This window comes from Tympanuchus pallidicinctus, unplaced genomic scaffold (assembly GCF_026119805.1).
Source record: "Tympanuchus pallidicinctus isolate F22 unplaced genomic scaffold, pur_lepc_1.0 scaffold5, whole genome shotgun sequence".
NCBI classification, from domain to species: domain Eukaryota; kingdom Metazoa; phylum Chordata; class Aves; order Galliformes; family Phasianidae; genus Tympanuchus; species Tympanuchus pallidicinctus.
Genome location: NW_026294769.1, coordinates 21103887 through 21118483, shown reverse-complemented (window position 1 = coordinate 21118483; position 14597 = coordinate 21103887). Strand labels below are relative to the sequence as shown.

The 14597-nt window shown below is 35.2% G+C and overlaps 1 protein-coding gene across 4 annotated transcripts in view; it reads right to left on the bottom strand.

Moving 5' to 3' along the window:
* Positions 1-580: 580 nt before the first annotated feature.
* Positions 581-14597, bottom strand: part of NETO1 (neuropilin and tolloid like 1) — a 63317-nt gene continuing 49300 nt past the window's right edge. For 2 of the 4 annotated variants that reach the window (XM_052704203.1, XM_052704205.1), the window contains exons 8-11: positions 6297-6410; positions 3512-4070; positions 2323-2397; positions 581-1105 (exon numbers count right to left, since the gene is read on the bottom strand). In XM_052704203.1, coding sequence (XP_052560163.1) covers positions 2337-2397; positions 3512-4070; positions 6297-6410 — 734 coding nt within the window. In that variant the 3' untranslated portion in view covers positions 581-1105; positions 2323-2336. Of the gene's footprint in view, positions 1106-2322; positions 2412-3511; positions 4071-6296; positions 6411-14597 lie in introns of all 4 variants that reach the window. The other 2 variants (XR_008211288.1, XM_052704204.1) reach the window with 2 other exon arrangements.

Here is a 14597-nt window from a genome sequence, read left to right as displayed (position 1 = left end):
AGAATTTAGAAGGTAACTAATTGATACTATGATTTTATGCAAGATTATTGAGTTCTTAAACCGATAATTTTTTTTTCAAGTGTACCTAATTTTGAATTTTCAACCTACGATATTTCATTAATCAATTAGCATCAAAAGTTTGCTTCCAATGTTGGTTATTACTGTTTATGGCTTGAATTACAGATAGCACTTTGTCTTGTATGAGAATGTAGCGTGTGTATGCATCTCTAAAATTGAAGTGCAGCCATAATATTTGCATAACTGGTAAAAATCACCTGCTAAAAAAATCACTGAAGCAAACTCCCCATTAACAGCCGGAAAAATAAATTAGTTAAGAGTGCAGAACTGTGACAACAAAATGTTGTCACAAACCTATTCATTGTTGTGTATTCTGAATGCTCAAATCTGAAGAGGCTGATGCAAAATAAATAAGGGATGAGAGGCAGCTGATTCTGATGTATTGGGGTTTCATGTTCTTAAGAGCTAGCTTTGAGTTTAAACAGTTTAAACTCATGAATGCTAAAAGATTTGTAAATTTAGTAAAAAAAAAAAAAAAAAATTGCCATTAAACTCAAGGTAGGAAATTATTATACATTTTTTTATGTATCTTTATATAAAAAGTTACAAGTAGCAAGCATATGACACAGAAATGGAACAGTAACAGCAACAGTTGTGAATGCATGCTTTTTACAATGTGTCTAATCAAGAGATTTTTGCCAACTCAAATATTCAGTAACATACATGCAGATTATTTTCTCAATGTCAAATTCAGCCATATTGCTAGATGCTTATCCAACAAACATTTCTATTGAAGATGAGCTGCTAAATACCTGATTTTAATAAATTGTTCCTGAAATTGGGAATTTTACTTGCAATGAAAAGAAGAGAGAAATAGAAAAAGAGAAAGGACTGATAAGCATAATGATGAAAGTCTTATTGCCATCTAGTGATTTTACTCAACACTGTTTGCTGAATTTTGTCATGATATGAGAATAGCTGGTCAGAGAGTCCATAAAACCTCTAGCTGGTGTTTCCAAGGTCCATAGTTTCACATTTCATTGTAGCATGTTCAAAATCACCCAGGTGCGCACTATTCTCAAGAACTCTATATAATGAAAACAATGTACATACAACAAAAGTTCAGTGTAACTCTTCTTCCACATATCACACAACATACATGTAGATAACAGACAAAAAGAAATATATCAAACAAAATAAATCTAAGAAAAAAAATAAAATAGGGACAGTCTCAGCCAGGAGCTAACTTCTTCTTCAAGTTTGCAGCAAATCTTAAAATGTATTTAAAAACTAAGGAGCACTTGGTGGCCAGCAACCAAACTAGAAAAGAAACATATTATTGTGCAATGGGGATCTTTGCTAAAGAAGTAAGAAATATCTTAGGTTTGGATAAAGGCAGTGAAATGAAATTAGAAACATGTCCACTCTCTCTTTCTGACAGGTGAAGTAATTCACTATAGATTTTTCCATTCAGTTCACATGACTATATAAATATTTCTTCTCTGAAAGCAAAAAAAGGTTAAAATATGTTTTCTCTAGGTTTACTTAAACTATTAGAATAAAAAAAAAATAAAAAGTATTAGTGGAATCTCTCAGTGAAATTGTTGTATAGATGCACGTACATGTAAACATGTACATGCGCATATATGTCTATACATATAGACATACATAAATTGGCAGACTAACAACTATAACTTTAATATACAAAAATGAGGTGGTGTTTATTAAGAGTTGATAAGAAATTACATAAAATTAAATGCCTAGGAAAAGGCTTAGAATTAAAATTTAATTTCCAACGTTAACATTAATTCTAAAGAATTTCTAAATTTATCTACACTCCCATATTTTTTTCCCCTGACACTTAACAAGATTAAAGAGTAAAATAAACTGAAAACAAGTATTTCCTATCTTCATGGCATGGGTTAGACTGATAAATTTCACATAGTTTCACACAGCAAGACTCTAAATTTTATTTTCATAAACAAAAAATTAATAAAACACTGGAGCCATGCTAAGCATCTCTTTTCATGATGTGTTTAGAATGCAGGTTATATTTAGATGAAAGATTATACATAGCTGATTCTACAATCAATCATAAGAATTTAATAGTTATTGTTTTAGTTCACAGTGCTAAACTAATCATTTATCTGATGTTTAGTTTTCTCTGTATTCAAACGTACATCTCTTTCTATGCAAAGATTTCTATGAGGTGGTGTATAAAGTGGAAACAGACATTTCAACAATATAACAAATAAAATGAAATGCAACAGATGGTTCATTTGTTGTACAGGTATGTTTACTTACCTCAGGTTTGTCTCTTAGACCCTAGTTGTGTTGTACTCAGACTCATGTTTGCTTAGAGACCCAATGAGGCAGAACCTGGAATGTTATGGCTATTTCATTCAAAATAATAATGTTTGCATAGAAAAAAAGAAATATATGCATATAGATACTTAATAGAGAGTACATATTGATTAGCTGTTCAATATTCATGAAGTAATTTACATTGGCATGCAATTAGATTAAGATAAATAACTTCTTTTTAAGAGAAAGAAATGCCTTAATGTGCAAAGAAAATACAGAGAGCATGTAAACAGTCACAAGAAGAGCATAAATAATGCATGCAAGAGAAAACACAAATATTTATAAAAAGTTTCTGTTTGCTTTTCCGAATAAATGGTTCATATCTCTTTTTCCTTTTTTCTCTACTTGTAAACTTCTAATAGTTTATATTTACACTCATTTAGAGTGCAGTATACAATAACCTAACTTTTCTATTAAAAATATCGTGCTTGATATTTTCACTGAATAAAAAGATTTTTTTTAACTACATTCTTATATGTAAATATATGAGCATTCTCTATTTGCTACACTGTCTCATAATTAATATATGTTTATATAAAAAAAATACACTGTGATAGTGGAACACATACATTAATGTTATGCAAATATTGTCACTCACTTCATAAAAGATACTATTTCATGGGTTTCCTTACTGCCTGTCTCCTTGTTCTGTCATGTGTCATAACGAATAAATGTATTTTTGTTGTTGTTGCATTGATTTAGAAATGTTAGACCAATAGTGGACAAAATTCAAGGCCACCTCAGTTTCAAGGAAACCATATGCATGTGGCTATTTCAAAAGCTAAAATTAGACAAAATCTTTGGTTTTTTTAAAAAAATGTACCTGTTCTCTGTTGGCTTGTGTGTGCACGCATGTGGGCATGTAAATAAAACAGTGAAAGAAAGATATTGGACTGAAAGCTGAAACTGAGATGCAGAAGCCTCCATGAAACTGGAGCAGAGGTGAGAGACAGCGAGTGATAACAAATGGCATGTGCTGTCAAGAAACAGAAATTTAAGCAATAAACAGAGAAATAAAAGAATATGCCTTTACTTGGGAAAAAAAAAAAAAAAAAAAAAAAAAAGTGAATATGTTTGGGCAATCAAGTCCTTACACAACAGTCTTCATCAAAAATCTATTGATACTGACCGCTGAACAGCTTTATCATGTCTTGACAGCCTGTGGCTTGTGGTTGGTACCTCTTCAATTTCATCTATCTCACACGCATCTGCAGCATCTTGTGAGTAGCTATGCTTCATGACAAGGATATTTCTCCTGTTCACGGGTTGAATGAGGGGTTTTACAGGCTGGGGTTGTATTTCTGTCAAGACAGAAGCATCTCTTGTGCTGAGGTTACTACGGCTGCCCTTAGTGCTAGACAGTTGTGATCCACAGTGATGGTCATGAATGCATTTTGAAGATGATCTCCGCAGTTTATGATAATTTTCAAAGTCATCTGCAACATCAGCAAGGTCAGCTGTAGTCCCTGTCCCTCTGAGGGTGCATAACTCATAATGAGGAGGCTCAAACACCTCCTGGAACACTGTTTGATCAAAGTCTGTTTTCCTTTGGACAAATTTTTTACGAGGCTGCTTGATCTGTACTATCACAGAGATAACAATGAGGATGATGACAATGCAAGAGGTCACCCCAATTATAGTCCCACTGGTATTGGTGAGTTGGTCCAATAGGTTAGCTTTTCTTTTTTCTGTGTGCAATGAAGAAAAGAAATAAAACACAGAATTAATTTCATATCAAGATTAAAAACAGCCACGATGTGTTCACAGATCACTGCAAAGCCACGCCTAGACTATGTCTAAGTTCACATAATTGGTCTTACTGGGGAAAAGTGAAAAGGAAGAAATCAGGTACTTGTGCAAACCAAATAAATAACACGTAGGTCCTCCAACTGGCCTCACACTTGGTTAGTGCTTTGTTCAGGGTATATTATAATCTTAGCTAGCTGAAATATTTATATGCTTGTTTAATACAAAAAGCAACCACAATAAGAAATAAATGGATTTAGTGCCATCTCTGAACTCTATTCACCTGCTAAAGCCCCCATGTCAGATGCAAAACTTCTGTTATTTACTCTTTTTTCCAGTAAATACATGCAGGTGGAACATTAAGATTAATGAAACAGCAAGTCTTTACAGGTTCTAGAAATAAATTCTTTGCATTGGGAACTTTTTTGAGTTTATTTATGGGCTAACTGGGGACTGTTGATAGTCAATGAAAAGCTAAGTCAGGAGAAAATAGAAGAGCTATTCAAACTGAGCTTCCAGAAAGGGAAAAAAAGAAAAAAGACAAAAAAGAGAGCAGGTTATTTATTTTGTTTGTGACCTATTACTTTCCAGAACATTACAAAAAATGTATAAATGTTCAAAGCTGATCAGAGCTATGATGCTTTACTCAAGGTCTGCCAAGAAGCTGGCCAGAAAATTTGGTGTTGAGAATGAAGAAAAATATGCAATAAAATAATACAGAGAAAAAAAAATCACTCTAGTGTTCTGTATGTTCTTCCGTTATTTAATTTCAAACAGCTGATGACACCTGAGACAGTGACAGAGCCAAGCTGAAAGCAGTCACATCAGCTTCTCACAGGCACATCAAAATTGACAACTGTGATTAAGTTTCAATACCCTAACTGGTGTTATTTTTCTATCAACTTAAAACATACCAGAGAACATAATAAAAAGCCTTTGAAATGAAAGTCACTGGCCCCCAAATGATAAAATCCAGCTCTTTATAATCTTCTTGATACACAAAATGAACTTTTCAGTACTCCCCATTGCCTACTCTTGTAGATCCATTTGGGGTTTCTCTAACTGACTGACAAAGTCTGTAGGGAAAGAACAGATTTAGAAAAAGCAATGGAGCAGCAAACAGTTGTTTTTGCAGGAACCATCAAACAGGATGGGATATAAGCACAGGGCCAACAAAAAAATATTTCGCATGTGAAAGATGAAAATCACTCTGGAAATTAGAGAGGGGAAGGTTTTCTATTTTCGTCTGTGCTGAAGAAGCACAGTTCTTCCCTGGTTGTTTATTTCTTTGAAGAATATTTTTTGATGTCACAATTTTGTCGTGTTCCTTTGAAACATGATTTCATTTATTTTTTATCCTGCTGCACTGCTTGTCAGGCTTTTACAGACTTCAGCAGACTCACAAGCTGATGGCTAATCCCAGTAATTCTGAATTTTTTCTTGATTGGTTCCTAAATTTGGCATTACTCATGTTTTAAGGAACAAATCTGCGGTAGCAGAGGAGGGAAAAAAAAAGAAGCAGCAGACCATATCCTGGATCTACAATGGAAGTTAGTTAAGCTCTTTCTTATGAAGACAACAGAGATGCTGGCTTCTATGGAGATATAGAGCAATATTTAGAAACTTTGTCAACGCCTGACTGGGAATACCAGTTCCTGCCTATGAAACAGACATGATGCCTGTGCTTATCCTTGCACTTCAATTTCACTAGGCAATTATAAATGGATCTGGATGCTTTTTAATGCTGCTAATTTCAGTTCAGCTATGTTGTTTGCTTTTAGCCCACCTGGGCTACTGTTGGCATGACAAGCAGCTAGCAGACACCTGCTTATGCATATGCTACTCCACTGCATAGGCAACTATACCAAAGGAACCAAAAGATTACTATTAATTAACTTTTATATTGTACAGAAACCAAACGGTCATAAAGCCTGCCAGAAGGATATAACAAACACAAACAAGCACCAAACAAAACAAATGCAAACACTGAAAGCAAAATCCACAAAGATTTTCAGCTCTGCATTTTAATCTGTTGTCTGATGCATGCTGCCCTTGAATTACATTTCATGAGCCTTGATCAACCTGATACATAACTTAACAAGAAACTAAGGAGAACATGCTGTATTCCATGTGTCTGATAAACTGACGGTTTCAATTCTACACATTACCTTTGCAGTGGTTTTCATCCCAAGGATACACACAGTTCTGGAGTCCATTGCAGACCAATGTATTATTAATACACATATTACTGTGGCAAAAGAAAGTGTTGGCTTCACAAGGGGCTAAAAACAAAAATAAAAAGCTGATATTAAATAGTAAAGATTCAGTTCTTTACAACAAGTATATCAAGGCTGTATCATAACCACCTGTACTAGGAGAAAGCTGTACAACACAGGTTCCTTAAGCATATTTAATATCTGACATATACTATCAGCAGCACTCAAGTCACACACCATTTATTACTCTGGAGCAACAGATTTTCACTTTTGACTAAGACAGATGGACTTCTTCACCACAGTTTGACTCTGTTGGCTGCAGCGGGTTGACACCTCATATATTGATGGGGGGTCACAGGTGTGTAATCAACATAGTTTTAGCCACATAGATCCAAAACACAGTACTTTATGAGCTAATAAGGAGAATGTTGACTATATCATAGCTAGATCCAGTACAAGCCAAAGAATTCGTTTCAAAGTTTGTTGTAGAAACTCCAATTTTAGAAGAAACCTTGCATGGCTGAATGAAGATACATACTTTAGTGCTTGTATCAATGATATCTGAACCCTTATATTCAGAGAAAATAAAACTATTAAAAAAGAAGCTAAAAAGAAAGATTGCAGTAGAAAAAAGTATCCTATTAGCCACATGTGAAGATTAAAAACAGCAACTGTCATCAGTGTCCTTAGAGCTCATAATTTAAGGGAATCATGCAGGATTAAAGCTTTACTGAAGAACAAACTTTTACAATGGTGGCAGCTTTGAGGTCATCAATAGGAATTGGACCTGATTCTCAGGTATTGGGGTTATAAAGACAGTATTGCAAAATCATTTGATATAGTAAAGATAATTCACTTCTCATATTTCTTTTAATTAAATTAAAAAAAAAAGCCAAATCTTCCTCATTATGGAAAAAAGCTACACAATTTATCAGTGTGAAATCAACAAAAATGAACTCTTTATGCAATTTTATATTAGTTCAACCCCAAACCATTATTATATTTCCTAAAGAAAAGTTTTTAAGAAATAACCTAAGAACCTGCTAATCAAAAAGCAGTTATGATGTTGACAGTAATAAAATTTGATGCTTCATGGAAATTTTTCTCTCCTGCACTTTTAAAAATACTTCATATAGTAAGATATATTTGCACCGTGGAGACTGGTTGAGAGCAGAAGACTACTTCAGTTATTTGCTAAGGACAATGCAAAGGCTTTGTGTCTCAGAAATTAATGACTTCATATATTATATCAGGAAATTCCCTTTTCAGTAACTGTATAAGTTCAGATATGCATAACTGACTATAATGGCTTCTCCAGATCAGTTACATTCTTTTGAATAAATAATAAAAGCCATCAAAACTTGAATATATCCCTAGATACGAGGTTTCTCTGAAGGTAATTCTCAGCTACACAACACTATTTTTTGACACAGTCACCACTATTAGCTGTGTGATTTCACCAACAAGAGGAACTTGTTGCTGAATGCTGAGCTTGTAAATATCTATACCAGCAGAGGTAATCCATTGTTTCACAGTTGCTGTGATGGCACCATTAGTGGGAAAATGTTGCCACACAGTTCATCTTTCGTGCGCCCAAACAGATGGAAGTCAGAAGGCGTGAAATCCAGAAATACAGTGGGTGTGGCAGGACAGTCCAGCCCAGATTGGCAGTGTGCTCCACAATTTTCAAACTGGTAGCTACCACATTGCAGGAGAAAGGCTGTCTTCTTCTCTGGCCTGATTCTGGAAATTTGAGCCATCAGCTTATAGTCATTGTCACAGTGCAGCAGTCAGAGTTGATGGCTTGTCCAGGTTTCAAGAAATCTAAAAGAAACACTCCTTTCCTATCCCAAAAGCCAGTGTACGTTGCTTTACCCTCTGAGGGCTTCATATGGAATTTTTTTAGTATGGGGAATTCACATGTCACTACTCCATGGACTGCTGTTTTGACTCTGGCTTATAGTGGTGACACCACATCTCATCAATGATAATGACGTGATCCATGAAACTGTGAACTTCAGCCTTGCATTTGTTCAATAGGCCCTGATAAACTTGCACAGTGTTCTTTCAGCTCCTGCATGAGAATTCATGGGACCCATCTGCTGCAAACTTTGCAGTATTCCAATGCTGCAACCATCGTTTCCAATACAATGAAGTTGATATTCAGCTCTACACACAGTTCCCTGGCTGAAATCCACTAATTCACACAAATTAGCTGATTGAGATGCCTGTCTTCTCATGGAGTAACAGCTGTGAATGACCGTCTAGCCTTGTCTATCATGTCACTGTCTCCACTGCCATACTGTAGTCATATCCACTATTTGGTCTCCATGAACATTCAGAAAGTGCCAGTGAATATCCATGGGTGCATTTTTTTTGTTTTTCACATGGGAGAATTCAGCAGCATATCTGTACTTCGTACACACATCCATGTCAGACACCACTTTGTCTGACTGCCCCTCTACTGCCATCTGTCACACTGCAACAAGTAATGGGATATCGGTGGGAAGATTCAACCTCTACTACCATATCACCATCATCTACCTATAATATAATGGGCTACTATAGTACAACAGGCATTGTTCTCAGAGCAGCCCTTGTACAGATCTATCCAATCACATACTATAGCATAAATACATTTATCTATGGCATATATAAAGGTTTGCATCTTCAAATAGCATATACTTTCTAAACTACACTTCTGTTGACTTCACAGAAGTCCAGTATTGTCAGAGGCTTAAAGAGTTATTGATCTATTATAGAAAGAACACATTTTTAAAACACAGATATTTACATAAAATAATGTAGATAAAAATTTCAGTTTGGGAGGCTTTATAAGCTGGCTTTATGTTTTTTTAAAATACGAAACATAGCAGCTCTTTCATTTCCACTGCTCGCATTGCTTTTAAAAAGTAGAAAATACTACTAAAATATATATAATACATCATAATATCTCTTAGTGGCAATGGTTACAATTCCATAGCAGAAGATCTATTTTAATGCTTACTGCTTTATATCTTCCTTCTGCCCAAATTACAGCTTGAGTTTCATGGCTGCACAGTACCTGGAACCAAGGCTTGGGGAAGCCACACCATGGAAAAGGTAGGGGAAGAGTTGAGTGCCTTTACAGAAGGCAAATTGGCCAAACTGATTCTGCCAATTAGCAGTGCTCAGTTTTGAAAACATCCATATACCATCTCTCCAGCCTGCAGAGAGCCTGATCAGGTATTAAGTTTGTTAAAGGAAGGCTTTTACTTTAAAGCAGGTAGAAAAGCAGAACAGCACACATGCATATTAGAAAATGAGAGTACTTTGGAACAGTCCTCATCTGGGGACAGTGTCACATCATGATGTAGTAGAGAACCTGCCAGAGGCACCATCATTCTTTCACAGTCTAGCTGCACTCCTTTTGTTCTGGTCAGTGTGGAGATAATTTGGCACTCTAACTGTGCGCTCTAAGCAAAAATTAAAGAGAAAGGGAGAGAACTTACAAAAGGGAAATTAAGAATACCCAACTGGCTACCAAATACAGAAATACTGCATTAAGCGTCTGTAGCCACATATTCACAGGCTTAGCGGGATTTTAACTGCCTGTGTAGGGCTGCACTGGAGGGCACAAAAGGAATAATTTTATGTTCTAGGGACCGGACAGCAGACTGGAAAGCAAGTTTGCAGAAAAGGTGCTGATGTACAGTAAGACGATAATGAACCAACACTTTGCCCTTGTGTCAAGGAAAGTCAATCAAGTATTAGGTTGCATTAGAAAGAACATTGCTAGCAGCTGAAGAGAAGTGACCCTCTGCCCAGCAGCTAAGATTCACATCTACAGTGCTGTGTTCAGTTCTGGGCTCCCTCGCTTAAGAAAGACACGAACATTATGGACTAAGTCCAACAGAAGGCCACAAAGATGATTAAAGGCTTGTGTAATCTGACATATGAGGGAAGTCTGAGAGAGCTGGAACTGAATCAGTCTGGAAAAGGGAAGGCTCAGAGGAAATACTGTCAGTCTGTACAAATAATTAATGGGGCAGAGTAAAAAAGACAGAGCTAGGACCTTCTTAGTGGTGCCTAGTAGACACAATGAGCTCTAAATGAAACACATTCCTCCTAAACACAAGAACAAAGTTTTTACTTTGTGAGTTGTCATACACTGGGCAAGATTTGTTTTTCCACAAGTTTCTGCAGTCTCCTTTGTAGGGGATATCAAAAATCCAACTAGACACTGCCCCACCACCCCCTGTTACCAGCTGTTGACCCTGTTTTGAGTAGGTCTAAGGCAGAGTTCAAACCCCAAAGTCTCTTCCAGCCTCAAAGAGGCTGAAAAGACATGGCTTGATAATAGGATTAAAAATTACAGCTTAGATCACAAAGTTGCATTTATTTTTACTGTATCCCAACGCAACCTTGAATCAAAATCAGCCAAGGTACTGGCCTAGAAATTAGTAACATATTCAGCACAATGAACAATTCATAATGTTAACAGCACAAGTAAAAAATTGTAATTATTCATATAATTCTAGTTGATCTACTTTAATAACTGAAAGTCTTTCCTAAAACATTGAATTTGTAAAGTACAAAAATAATGTAATTTAAAAATTCAATGAGAAAAATTACTCAAAGACCTTTTTCTGTTTTAGAGTTGAACCACGCATTATTTGTATGGAAATTATACATATATATATACATATATGTGTGTGTATATAAACCTTCAAACAGTTTCCCTTTAAGATATAGAACATTATTTAAGAATGTTTTACGTTATGTGTAGGTGTGCCTTGTATTTCAATACACAAACAAATTTTGTGGTCATGGAACAAAGCTTAATGTAGTGACTTCTCTTTTGCAACAAGTATTTACTCTGAACACAAGATGGAGCACTTATCCCTAGAAGACACATAAACAAGTGTTTTAAGAAGGTAGAGAAATGGTATACACAGAGAGACTTTTTTTAGGTTTATGAAACATATACTTTAAAAAACTGTAGAATAATAAACCTATTACTGTTACCTGACTAATAAATATAATTTATTCTTAGTGGAGACAAGTTAGAAGACTAGAAGTTTGTTACAACCATCATATTTCCAGAAGGTTACCGTCCTGGTACTTAAGAAAGCCAAGTTTAGAATTTGAAGAATAATTTCAAAAGTTATGACAATTGAGCCAATGGCATTGTCTACATCTTTTCAATGTTAAAAGGTTCTTGGAATGCACATGGAGGTAATAATTCATACATTTTCATTTACTAATCCAAACCAATCACAAATTCTTTTAATCTTGAATAGCCCTAAGGCAGAGAAATATAAAGAGCATTAGTAGCTCTTCTATACGCCAGTTTACAAAGTAAATGAAATAAAAGCAGTCATATTTCATATTTTTTTCCCAAAAATATTGCTTTCACTTGGGTTACAAAATAAATAATCACAAATTAGTATTCACCCATTTATACTATATTAAAAATATGATATATATAGGACTATAACATATTCATTGTGATATTAATAGCTGTAATAGTATAGAGTAATAGTAGTAAAAGTACTATACTATAATAGTACAGTATAGAGATATAGTAGTACAAGGAACAAAATACGTTATCTGTGTGCTAAGCATGATTTTTAGAGGGGTTACACCGGGTATATGCTATACGCTGGGTATAAAATGCAGACACAGTGGGGTCAAAGTATTTTTACATGATGAAATCAAAAGCTGACTTCTTACATATCTGGTGTAATGCCTGCCTGGTCCAGTGCAGTGCTTTCCCCAGTGTATTTACACTATTTCTCAGCACTATATGGAGCTAGTTTTAACTCCATTATTTCTACATTGTGCAATAGCTCTGAGCAAGCTATCTTGGGTATCTACATCTTATTTAATTGAAACTTAAGAATTTATCCTTTTAGTCTATTTCAGGATAGGGTTTTCAATCCAGAACTCTGTTATCTTAGATGAATGCCTTATCCTACTTACTATTTACAGGCTTCCTCTCTTCCATTCCTGTCATAACGTTTTTTAGAGGTCTTGCCATCTCCTGAGGGCAAATGAGAAAATTCTGAAATCTGAATAATGGTTAGATGTGAAAAATATTTTCCGCTGAACTCATTACACATTTCACACCTACTCTTAATGTTCTCAAGATAGCTCATTGCATCATGCTCTGCACATCAATTCCTTAAGCATAGATCATTTAGAATTTCCTATTGCTCCTTACTGAAAAATAGAGCTTTCTTTTCCTCACAAGAGAAAGAAAAAAGAAATTCTTCAGATGTTCCTCAAATCATCCTGGAAACAGAGGAACTTGTCTCTCAGCAATCCCAGGCAAATGTCCATCAGCCATACTGATAGATGGGTTTACTTGTTTTATTAAAATTATAAAATTCAGATGACTTTAGAAGTGTATATTCAAGTGTTTAAAAATTACTTTTTCGTTTCCCACAAAAAAAAAGACAATTTATTAAAATGCGTCTATTAGGAGCTTGAAAATGAATTAAATGCCTTTAATTCTGAATTTTCTTTCTCAGCCAGCTTCAGACAGCTCTGCTCCAAATAAATGTAATCTTTTCTGAGAGTTAATATTAGACACATGTCAATATGAGTCTATTAGAGACTGGCAGCTCAGAAGCTTGTGTTCAGAGCTCCATTCAGCAGTTATACACTGTAGGCACCACTCCATTCAGCACAGTTACACACTGTAGGCACCACAAACACCTGTTTTGTTCAGGGGCAGAAAACCATTGGGAAGCTTAAACAGTGGGGGTTAGTAATTACAGACAGTTTAAGATAGCATAGAGGGGCTGAAAATCACAGATGAGTGCTCATAATTAAGAAGGCAATCCCAATGATTTCTTTTTTTATATATCAGTGTGGAAGCAGGGAGAAATCCAGCAAGGCTATAATCTATTTACACCTCTAAGTCCTCCGAAGTGGAAACTTTCTTTGCATGCATTGCACTTATTGTATTTCTGTTCCCTTTCTCAGTGCTCCTTTTGCATTATCACAATAAACACAGCCATTAATACCAAATACCTGCAGTGCCCTCTCCCCATTAGAGAATTGCTCATGCTAGGATGATCGTATTCAAGGATTCTGTCTGCAAATAAGGACTTGACTGCTCTTACTCTATAAATCTGTGCAGTGCTCTTCCAAAGATGACTCTAGATTTCTACATAAATATAGGTTTTGTTAATAAAGTTTTAGTCATATTTTGTACTTCTTTAAGAAAGTTACACGTGACAGAACCTTTAAAACAGTCTTAAAGCTCAAAGCAGCAAAAAAATAAGAGAAATGATATTTTTTCTGATGTGAGCTTTCTGAAGCAGAGTTGTGAATGTAGAGACAAGCAATGCCACCAAACATCTGTCAGAGGTGAGAGAATAAACAATTTGTTCTGCATATAAAAGGATTTTCTTTTATCCCTTATGCTCTGCTTTTACAGATCTGCTTTTAGGTTCAAGTGTAGGTGTGTCTGCTCCAGAGCATCTCTTTGAAGAAACTGTACGTGTAGCATGTCTGTCATTAATCTACATCACAGTAATAGAAAATGAAATGAACAGCTAGTGGGTGAAAAAAAACAAAAATTCATTTTTCTAGTCTTCTTACCAGATGAACATATAGAATCATAGAATCATTAAGATTGGAAAACATCACTAAGATTATCTAGCCCAAATGTCAGCCCACCACCCCCTATGTTCACTAAACCATGTCACTCAATGCCACCATATACCAAAGGCCATAAATCTTTTGATGATGCTACAAGTTTTTGTTCCTCCTCCCCCCCCCCCCCCCCAACTCCTTTTTCTGCCTCTTAACTTAGTTTGATATTTGAAATATATTTTAGGCCTTTAAAAAAAAACCAAAAAAACATGACGCAAATGTATGTGCTAATAGGGCATATAAAAGACTGAAAAGGTAAGGACTTAAACAGATAAAATCCAATGATATTTGGAATAGCTGATAATACTGATCATAAACTGTTAAATCATCACTCTACAATATTAGCTATATTTTTTATTAAATGTTACTTAGAACTCTACTAAAATTTTGATGATATGAGAATCACTACCGATTTTCTGGAGTAGTAAGCTTTACAAATTATTGCATCTCATGACTGTTCTTCCTTGAAACATATTAATAGCACTGCAGAGCATCACCATTAAGGCTTTGGAAACTTGTAAGACCAGTTTTCAGAAGCCAAAAAAAGAGGACTAGTATATATTTACAATTGAAGCAGACTGAAGAAATAGCATGAAAATAATCATT